Raw genomic sequence first — 10,929 nt, forward strand, 5'->3', positions numbered from 1 at the left:
TTCGGTCTGCAGGCAAGAGATTGCTTAACTCTGATGAATCTGGCATGTGTTGCACATCTATTCTGTTTAAACCCCAACACCTTCCTGAGGTATTGGCTTTCAAACATATTTTGACATTTCTCTCCACCTTTGCAAAATTGTCAGCTACAGTAGAAATGACATTTGAGTTGAAAATTCAAGTCTGCTTTTCAAGTTGAAAATTTCCAGCGCCTGGGTTTTGTTTAAACTCTTAAGTGCCAGGTGTCTTATCTTCCCTGAGCCAGCTATTATTTTAGAAACATTAGTGGTGGCTTCCAGTGATGGTGGTCATTTTACATAATGGCTGCAACAAAATTGATTTGCCACCATTTAAGGCAGCCCTCTCATCTGACCTCATGCAGGTGCCGTGATGCATTTCACGGCTAGACCAGAGGAGAATTTGTGCCTGCGGATGAAAACAGGGGACAAACCACCTCTCCTTTATGGCAAGATGACAACGTCCAATGCTACTGCTTAATGCTGAAGTATTCCTAGTCAATTCAAAAAAGTGAAACATTCAACTTTCTCAGGACTGAGCCAACCTGAAGCAAAATTTAGTTGCTGTTAAAGTTTCCCATACATTGGAAAAACCTGAATCATTCAGCTATTTTGATGTTCTCCCAAAGAAAAAAAGACAACAAGCACCACCTAAAAAGTCCGAGACTTTCCGCTTTCTTTCATGCAAACAAAATAGCCAAATTGAGATTGCACTAGCAGTGTTCATTCTGGCATTTTGTAATTTCTAAGATTTAGACTTGGTAACCCAAGCAGCCTTTCAGCATACATTTTGGAAATAATGTTATATGCTATGTATAATATAGCCATAGAAGTGTACAGATGCCAAGCTATGAAAATTATTTCTCTGCTCTTTGGCAGACTGCACAGGCAGAGAATTAGATTATGTTCTATTTCTTTCTGGTTTGTAATATATTTAGACAACTGAATGGCTTTTCATTTGGTGCTTGTCCTGCAATTCATTTCTCATATCCTTCCTTTCAGTCTTGTGAGCCTTTTTTCAAAATCTCATGCATTGTGCTTTGTCCTCCCTTGTCCTTCCATTTATGGGGAAGGAGGACATTCCTATTGCCTATAATAATCAGTGCATCCGCCAAGGGCTTCTTATTGCAGAAAGCTGTTTGTTAGCCTGGTACCCGAGCTCTTCCTATGAACAGAGAGAGCAACAGCTTTTCTTCCGCTCCCAGCATGACCAGATTTGAAGGCATTGCAGCAGAACCTCAACAGATGCAGATCAATGCAGGTCTCCTTAGATCAGTGTAATACAATTTTACACCAGAGCGAGTTCTGGACATTTGCAGACACTGTTTGCTTTGTTTTCTGAGGTCTGAAGGGGCTCCGATGATTGATGGTGCTTTTATGTGAACACTAACTTACCAAGAGGCCCTGGAACGGTGAATGTGACAACCATTTACTTCATTTGTCAGAAAATTACAAAGGTCTCTGAACAAAACTTGTCTCCAGAGGCTCTGATTCCTTCCTTCATTATTAACGGATGTCATTTTTTCTAGCGGAACTAAGCCGCCATGCAAAGTCATTGCTGTGGAAGAGGAGGCAATCTTCTGGTTGGCCTCTTCCTTGATGGGCAATGAAAATCGATGCGGCTTGACAGGGTGCTGTTCCTGAGCAGCCAGGTAGAGCAGCGGTGGCACTCAGGGGTGTCAGAGTCACACAAGGGCAGTAACCTTTGCTAGCGAGTAAGAGCAACCAGAGCCACCGTCCAGAGCACACGCTTCAGCTCTAAATACATTAAAATCCTGTAGAAGTGACCAGAAGTGACAAATAACAGGGTTTCTGTTGCCAAGCATGCTGTTTGGGGATGCTGGGATAATATACTCTGGCTAACTGTACATGGAAATTAGCATTTGTCTTTCTTAGGAAAATGCGAGTATTTTCAGTGATCCCACTATTGTAAAACGGTCTGAAGCAGCATCGCTCAATGCTACTGATCCAACCCTCAGTCAGTCAGTCACACACCCCACTTCTCCCTAGAGGAAGAGAACCCTTTAGCCTGGCATCTGTCCTGTCAACGTTTGGTTTCAGGCAGAAACTATTGATTCAGCACCAGGCTCAGCCAGGAGCTTGGAAAATGTCGGGTCAATACTTCGTATTTGATGGAAGAGGCTTTCAGAGCTGCATATGGTCTGTGTGTTGCTGGCTCTGCTGTTCGCATCCTCCCACTCATGCTCCCGTAGCTTTATACACACATTGGGGAACTGGCAGAGAACTGAAGCTACTCACAGGAGTGGTATTTTAACTTCTGTGCTGCATGCAAATATTCATAAACTTTCCTATGGTCTTTGGATTTGGGAACTCTCATTTTACACCACCTTGGTGACAGTCTTGATTTTACATTACCCTTGGAAAAGGGATCTGTCCAGGAGCAACTTTGGGACTCTCAGGTATGGAAAAAGAGTGACTGACCGATGGGTCTGACACATTTCAAATTGTATTCTGTCCTGGAGCATGCAAATCCCGGCTTTACTTGCTCCATCTCTAAACATTTATGTAAAAATAAATAAATAACCAAAAGAAACCGCATCTTGTCAAACAAGCTAGTGATTTAAATTATGCAGACTGTAGATTAGTAAAGCATTTCATCTAAGCTAAGGCACACAGCAGTCTACAGAAGAGTGGAAAGATACAACTCTAGGTGCTGTGCAGGATGTAGGTTGCTCCAAGCCATGACACGTGCTCATACTCTTCAGTTTCTCTCTCCCCAGGTATTTTTAAAATTCATTATAACTAAGTCTCAGGAGACTCTCTTCTAGATACAAACAACTTGTTTTAAACTTTTGCATGCAGACCTCACAAGGGGCAGGTTTGCATGTTTTGTTAATATCCATTTCTACCGGCAGCAAAAAAAGGACAGTGACAGAACAAAACAATGCAAAGTAATTATTTTTTTTCTAACATGAATAAGGCTAATCTAGGCTGTTTGGTTATTAGGAAGCAATTAACTGTCAAACCTTGACATAGGCTTCATTTGATGGAGTTTTGGGTAAAGACTTAAATCCTCAGAATTATTACAAGAGAATTGCATATTTCTGTTCAGAGATCCTCCCTGACTAACGGTACTGAGAGAAATGCAAAGATCTGAATTAAAATAATACAGCTGAACGACATCTCAGGTGGCTGCTGACCCGACCTTGTGCTTCTGAGCAGATTTACCACTGCAATTTCAATGGGGTTATGCTGACAGGAAAGTTTAGACTCAAGCCTCATATACTGGATAGATTTGATGGGTAGAACATTAGAAAACCTCAAACATACTGATCCCCACAAATATCCTGCTGTCTGAGTAGATGTTTCTTTATACTTTATACATTAATGGAATGCAATATGTATAATGTAGCCCATAGACGTGGGAATACCCAATATGCAAAGAACTCTGGTGGGAAAAGTTAAGTATTGTTGCTACTAGGATACCAAACTGTGCCTCCAACAGCTTGTATTCATACCATTATGCTTGCCTGCTTGAGCAAACAGATGCATTGTTTTAGTTTGTTATTACAATTAGTAATCCTGGTCTACCTCAGAACTTTGCCTAGTTGAGCTTCCAGCCAATTACCTACATGCTGCCATAGTTCAAATATGGATGGATCACACAGCTATGTGATTTGCACATGGTGAAGATGGGTAGATTTAAAGCATTTGTTAGTCCAGGAGGTACTGCAAGCAAAAAATTATGAATATTCACAACACTTTTGTGAGGAAGGCACATGAATATAGTATTTACTTATTTACTTATGTGGAAATAAAGGTGCGTTTTCTCATCATATGAAAGGAATAGGGGTTAGAGTAAGCAGCCTACGCTTGATCTGACAAATACCTTGGTAATGAGTGCAAAAGGAAGGCTCCATGCCATTTGATAAAGGCATTTACCGTATGGTCACAAGCACACTATAGTCCTACACGAATACACACTTTACTCCGCTCCAGTGAGATTGCCCACGGAAGTAGGATTTACTTCAAAGTAAAATTATGGCTGCAGAAGGAAGCTCTTGGCACTTGGTACTTTCAGAGTAGACTACAAGCAGTAGAAATGAGATTAGCAGGTTTTTGCATTTCCTCTTTCACCTTTGCAGGCAAGTATTTGATCTTTTCATCTCACAGGTAGTGGACAACACAATGTGGAATTAGTACACTGGCATACATACAGAAGGAGGGATATGGGGTGAAATCTGTTTTTTATCACGTAGCATACAGCCTTGCTGTCTCCAGCAGCCAAGGCTCCATGATCTGCAGGAAAGTATCCCATCTCCCTCCCTCCTAAGTTCCCAGGGTTCCCCTTTTGATGATGCTCACCCAGGGGTTGGCCTGGCACATCATGAGCACCTCAGGTGTGCACCCAGACCCAGGAGCTAGGCAGCACGCCACATCCCCCCAGGTAACAGGTAAGAATAAGCAACTTGTGCACCTACTGTGCAATTAATATTTTGCAGAACTGGGACCAGTTTAATACAAACAGGGAGAAACAAGGTTAGCCTCCTGCTCTGACTACATAGAAAAAAAAGAAGGCAAATGCAACCATCTATATCACACAAGCTCACACTGGGCCAAACAGAGCTAATAAGGGAAGGCAGAGGCCTCCTACACCTCTTCTTCTTTGCTTTTCCTTCCTCTTTTGTGCCTCCTTGCATTAAATCCACAACCAATTTTTTCTTTAAAGGAAATACTGTGACATTGTGTGCTCGTGAAACGTTATGGGAACATTTGTGTTTATGTCTTCCAGAAAATTATATTGATGTGCCTCAAGATGGGAGAGGTAAGATCAGACTTCAAGGAGCAGCTTTCAAGAAAATCAGCTAAATTACAAGAGTTGAAAAGCAGGAAAGAGGAAGACTACAAGAGGGAGATTGAGCAAGTCACCTGAAGAGAAACATCATTCAGACAACTTCTATAGGCAAACTATATAGAAAGAGTCTCCAGAAGAAAGTAGCATGTAAGCAATATTTTAATTCTAGACTGACAATACTATCTCTGAAAAGAAGCATCATATCTGAGGAAATGCTTAATAGGAAGAAAATTAAGTTGCTCTGGCAAATCCACACAAAGGTGGAAAAAGCTCACAAAACAAACCTTTGGTAGATAACTTTTCTTTGCCTTCCCATCCATCTATTGCCATTTGAGCCTAATCTAAGTGTCAGAATACTGAATGTGAGTTTTTCCAAAGTTCTCTGGTGAATATTTTGTCACAATAGGGTAGATGCTGGCAATCCCCATCACTGTTAATCATATTGTCATCTGCATTACAAGGTAAGTGAAGCCCTGTCATTGAGTCAAACTGCGGGGTAGCAGTCGTTTCAACCTTAGTACACATTTTAAGATAATTGGCAATGATTCTGCTAAGATATCAGACATCTGAGCACATCTTGGCTTCAGCTTCACCCAGCCTCCTGAAGAGGGGAGCTTTATTATGAAGCAACACAGACACACCACTCCACCCACATACTCCTAGAAGCCGAAAGAGAAACAGAAGAAAATCAACAAACTATATATCTCAAAAGCAATAATACCATTGTCCCTCTGTTTTACAAGGCAATAGTGCAATTCATTTAGCCATCAACTGGCTTCAGAGTTTACCCCTCACAAATCTAACATTTCTAAGCCAGAAAGGCAATGATGCTACCACAGAAGTATGTGGAGTACTTGGTCATTAGATTGCAATAGCTTGACCTAACTTTCCACAGGACAGGTTTATTTTAAAACCATACAGTATCAATTACATGAGCAAATCCTGTGAAATTCAGTTATTTAATGGAGAACCTGTCAACGACAACCAAACAGAAGAGTTCATCTAGAAATCATAACATAAAGCCATGATAATCCCAAATTAATCCTTCATGCCTAATACTTCATCCTGCAAATCTGAATAACTTTAAAATACCTGTGTATTTTACTGTATAACAAACATGAGAAACACCTTGTCAACAAACAATTAAGTTTTCCTTTTGTACCTCTTTAATTTGAGTGAATTTTAGTCTTCTGTTACACTCAAAAGGGATAGACTACTGAGTGATTTGAGCTAATTCACAGCTACCAGGGTGCACGATGGTACATGACCAAAGCCGTGCAGGATTAAATAGTGCTGGGGGACCCAACAAGGCTGGAGACCACAGCAGTGCTCAGTCTTCAAAAGAGGCCCAGTCTGAGCAGGATACCAAATATGCATATGGCCCCTTTTCTTTGCAAAGCAACTAGTAAAAAATGCTGAGCATTAATGAGTAAAGGCAGGCAGCAGCTAATACGAAAAAATTCAAATGCTACAGGTGGGAGCGCCGCTCTGCAGGCATTAGACTTCATTCCGTCCTGGGTAAGCTTAAGGTCTGGTCCATTCTCACGCTTCACAAATGCTGCTGCATGTGCACCTCTGCATGCAGCTCAGCTTGTAGAGGCCTAACGGCTCTGCCACAGTGCAGCTGGGGTGTTTTACATTGTGAGGAACACCACACTTCAAATAAACTACTATTTTTTAAACCTTGATGCACACTGAACCCAAGAGACTCTAGTTTTCTGAAGAGCATTCCATCAGAGCATTGCACCATTCAAAGCACTTCAGCTGGGAACAAAAAGAACCTCCAGCAGCGACACACCTTAAGTGGTTTGCAGATACTGGCAGACAGTCCAAACTGCTCTCTCCTTGGTGATGAGAGGCTTCGGCAGGGAAAGGTCAGTGCTCCTGGCAGTGGGAGAACTGGTCCTGTGAGATGTAAGGCTATTAGTGCCAGCTTGCAAGAAATACAAAGGAAACCAAGTAGCTGGAAGCAATGCCATCCATGCCTCCGCCAACATCACATCTCCACACCTCCACATTGTCTCCCAAGATCCATAACCCCTCCAAGACACCCAAAGTATGTATCTACAGTAATCAGTCTTACCTTGGCGCTTTGCAGTAACTCTTTGCTCCTTCTATCTTCTACCAGCACCTACTTTCATTGTGAGATGATGACCGCCCGCCACAGAGAGCTTTGTAAAAAGCTTATGTTCATGAAGGAATTTGTATTAGATACTGGTTTGTGTGACTTACTGTATTTTGTAAGGGTTTTTTTCCCTTTGGGAATTGTGCGTTATTAATGAGCAGTTTTATGCTTTACTTCTAGTACATGTATACCTTGTAATTGATGTGCTTTTTGTTTGTTTGTTTTATTTTATTCTCTATACAGAGCCAGTTAATATAAGGTAGATACTCTCTGGCTGAAATTCTGATTTTGCCTACCAATTAATTTATGGATAATTCCTTGTCATAGCTGATGAACAACTGTTCATCAATTGTGTTGTTATAATCATCTGATAGCCTCTCTAGTTCAGCAGAATATAAGATCCTGAATAAGACCAATGCTCGTTGGGCCTTAAACTAAAGGGAAATAGTGTATCACACGTGTTTCCCTACCACCATCACTATTGGCCCTTCTCCCTTAGCATCTAGGACATCGTAGAAGAGCACTGGCTAGACAGTCACTGGAACATTTCAACCATGTGTAGCTGTGCTCAATACCCCTCTGCATTTACCTGATCAAAATTATGATGAACCAGATAAACTGCAATGAATTCTTCAACTGCTTTTGCAGAAAGAGACTGGTTCAAACACAATCTTTCTCAAAAATAAAAGACCTGGACTAAAATAGATATATTTTCCTCTGTGTCCATCCTGGTATGGTTGGAAAAATAAGGGATCTAAAATTAACATTTAAAGAAGTGTGTAATTCCATCATACACCCCGTTTAACAATGGCAGCTGTCTGTCTCAATGGCTATTAATGACCTTTGTGCTCCAGAAGCCTCCTTCCTTGTCCAACTCATTTTCTCTCTTCAGTTTCACCAAGAACTGAGTGTCCAACTTCTTAATAATTGCTGTGTATAACATAGGACATAAAAAGATAAGTTATAAAGCTTGTGCAGGACTTGGTGTTGTAATTAACCATCTTTTGTGCCTGGTTATCAATCTTACAAAAATACAGAGTGAAAACAATCCGGCCTCTTAAGGTATACTTCAGCATATTGTAGCAGCTATTTTAGATAACTGTTTTTATTAGTTTTATGATGGCTGTGATTTCTAAAGTCAGTTCTATTTTGCCACCAGTGATGGTGTATGATAAATAAAGCAACAAAAACAAAACCTCACCCACCTGCCAGGAAGAAACATCTTTTCTCAGCCTTGAAAATTCTCTTGTATAAGACAGGCATTTCTTCTAGTCCTCCTTTTACATAAATAGTAAATCACTAAGAAGATAATATATAGAGTATGATAGTCTATTTTAATAGTCAGCAGTCAAATTTTAGGCTAATTAAGCTAACTAGAAATTCTAGGGTTGCAGTGATTTCCCATTCTTTATTAATACATTGATAATAATACCGTTTACATAACACTCGATGTTTGAAATCAATACGTGCCAGTGTCCAGTGATTTGCTAATCTAGTTTTTGATCTAATCCTGTCCTATTTTTTGCAGCATTCTCTAACTTCATATTATGAATCACATTGTCTTTCTAAAGTGATTGCCAAGTAAACCAAAAATGTGTTTTACAATGCTATTGCACTGCTCTTGTCTTTATATACAGTAGTTTTTATAAAGATGTCATTAGGTTTTAATAAATAAGTGTAACGTAAACTAATCTCTGTAATAAAACTTGCTTTACTGTTTCAAAGACTGTCTGGCTTAGCTTTAGAGATTTGAGTTTATACTTTTTTTTAGTAGCTTCAAACTTCATGTCTTCCTTTCCATCTGCAGGGAAATCCCTAGAAACCAATATTCTGTAGTTTATACAAGGAAAACCAAAGAGAATGTATTTAATACAAAGAACAACACTTGCATTTGGGGGGGGCAAAGCCCCCCCCCCAAAAAAAAAACCACACTACAAAAGAAAAGACTAAGTCCATTTCATAGATAAATACATGGTCCATTTAGTCTGCATCACATTTCCAGCAGTTGCTAATACCAGGTACTTAAGAGGGAATTGTGGGATACTGAACAGAGACTGCTAAGAAATAAACATAATCTTTCCACTACTCAGGGCCAGCTGAGAAGGCCAAACACGCAACTGAGCGGATAGAAAGCAACATTTTGATTTCCACAAAGTACTCTCACCCATACAGATGTTACGGGAGGTCCACCTACCCAGCTGAGACAGGGGTGAACACAACTGAACTTTTAACAAAAAGGCAGGACTAACAATTCACAAAGGCAAGAGATATTTATTTTTTTTTTCCCCCTGCCAGGCTGAAGGATTTGGACAGTTTATACAGAAACATTTAGACTTTCTAAGCACACTGTGCTCTCTCAGGTCCTTTTGTCACCTATTGTTTAGGAGGCTTCATTACCTATGCTTGAAAAAAAGCATTCTGAGCTGAGATTTCAGCCTTCAGCCTAGTAAAAAGGAACATTTTTGACAACTGCATTAAACGCAGACACACAAAAATAACCAACCAAAAAAACTGACTCTTTTCTGTTGGTATCTTTGCTTATACTTAAAGCTTCTTCTCCACCAACACTCAAGAAAATTTCAGTAATATGCATGGGCAGTCTGAGTCCCAGCACAGTGCCTGGGCAAGGGGGAGAGTCATGGGGTTTTTTTCACCTCTCGGTGCAGGTTGCTTCCCCAGATGGAAACGGCTCTTGCTCTTCGCTGTCCTGTGGCTCCCAAGCATCAGTTCTCTTCAGCTGTTGTCCTTGCTGTTGCCCAGCACTTGTCCTTGGCTCATCCCGAGTTTTGATGTCCAAGTGACACAATGGCATTTACAAACACAGGATGTACCTTTTCACATTAGAAATTATGCTTTCAGTATCGGGTCGCTATCCCCAGACTACAGACTGTGCTCCAGGAATTGCCTAAAAAGTCAAAAAATACAGAAAATGTAAAGCCAAATTTAAAAAACAGATGAGAAAACCTTTGTAATGTCAATAATTTCATGTAATAATTTCATTAGTTCATTCCTGTAGCTTCTATAACTGCACATCAGCTCAAAAATGGAAAAGGAACATTTTCATTAAAGCAGTACTTCAATAATTCTTAGATTTTTACAACTGTAAGAGACTACAATTACATCCCACTGCGCTGAGATGGAGACATAATGCAGAAAGAGGACAAAAGACCATTTTAAAAATACATAAATATGTAAAAATACGAACAGTAAAAACCTACTCCCCTTCTCAAACTGCACTTGCAATTATGAAAACAGCTAAATTTACAAGACAAATTATAAGAGAAATGGTAAATTGACGTATTGGGTGTGTTACAGCTCCCTTACCAAGTTTCAACAATTTTTATAGCATACCTCTAGTAGTTGAGTAAGAGTTATATTCAATACATTATGCTCAGCAGGAATGTTTTTTATATACCAAGTGAGCAAATTAAGTGTCTCTGGAATTTCCATAGAAGCTGTTAAAACGCTGATAGTGACTTACAGACTGCCAGTACCAAGCCATTATCACCAAATCGTAAGCAAACAGGACAATCACAACCAGTTCCTTTAAATATTTGTTCTTACTGGAAAGCAGAGACCATGCTGATCCGCTTGCCATGCTCATGTGCAGAAGGACAAAGAGAGAAAAAGTATCTGGGTTTTGATATTTACTTTCAAGAAAGCAAAATCCTCTCACTCTCACCCAAGTAATTCTCAACAGTTAATTAAATTTGTGCAGCAAATGGAGACTGTAACATACTAATATATTAGGTATGTATGTGTGGGCATCCATGTGTAAGTGTGTAATAGCTTTGATTTCCCATTCAGAATTTTATCTCCCTTCTTTGAACAGCTGAACTGTACAGAGCCTCAAACTCTTCCCAAATTTGAATTCATCATTTCATCCTTAAGTGCAATTCCATCACTGGCATTTATTTGCAAGGATAACAAGGAATCAGTAGGATTTTATAAAGAGCTGAAAAGATATCTAAAG

General features: G+C 39.9%; 1 protein-coding gene across 4 annotated transcripts in view; it reads left to right on the forward strand.

Moving 5' to 3' along the window:
* The window catches only part of SHISAL1 (shisa like 1), an 86,804-nt gene extending 78,137 nt beyond the window's left edge, over positions 1-8,667 (forward strand). For all 4 annotated transcript variants that reach the window (XR_008732516.1, XR_008732517.1, XM_027797480.2 and 1 more), the window contains one exon: positions 4,769-8,667. Coding sequence is in view for 2 of the 4 variants with exons in the window: in XM_027797480.2 (XP_027653281.1) it covers positions 4,769-4,781 (13 nt within the window). In the remaining 2 variants the exon portion in view is untranslated. The remainder of the gene's footprint in view (positions 1-4,768) is intronic.
* The last annotated feature ends 2,262 nt before the right edge of the window (positions 8,668-10,929 follow it).

Source organism: Falco cherrug, chromosome 5 (genome assembly GCF_023634085.1).
Source record: "Falco cherrug isolate bFalChe1 chromosome 5, bFalChe1.pri, whole genome shotgun sequence".
Classification (NCBI taxonomy): Eukaryota; Metazoa; Chordata; class Aves; order Falconiformes; family Falconidae; genus Falco; species Falco cherrug.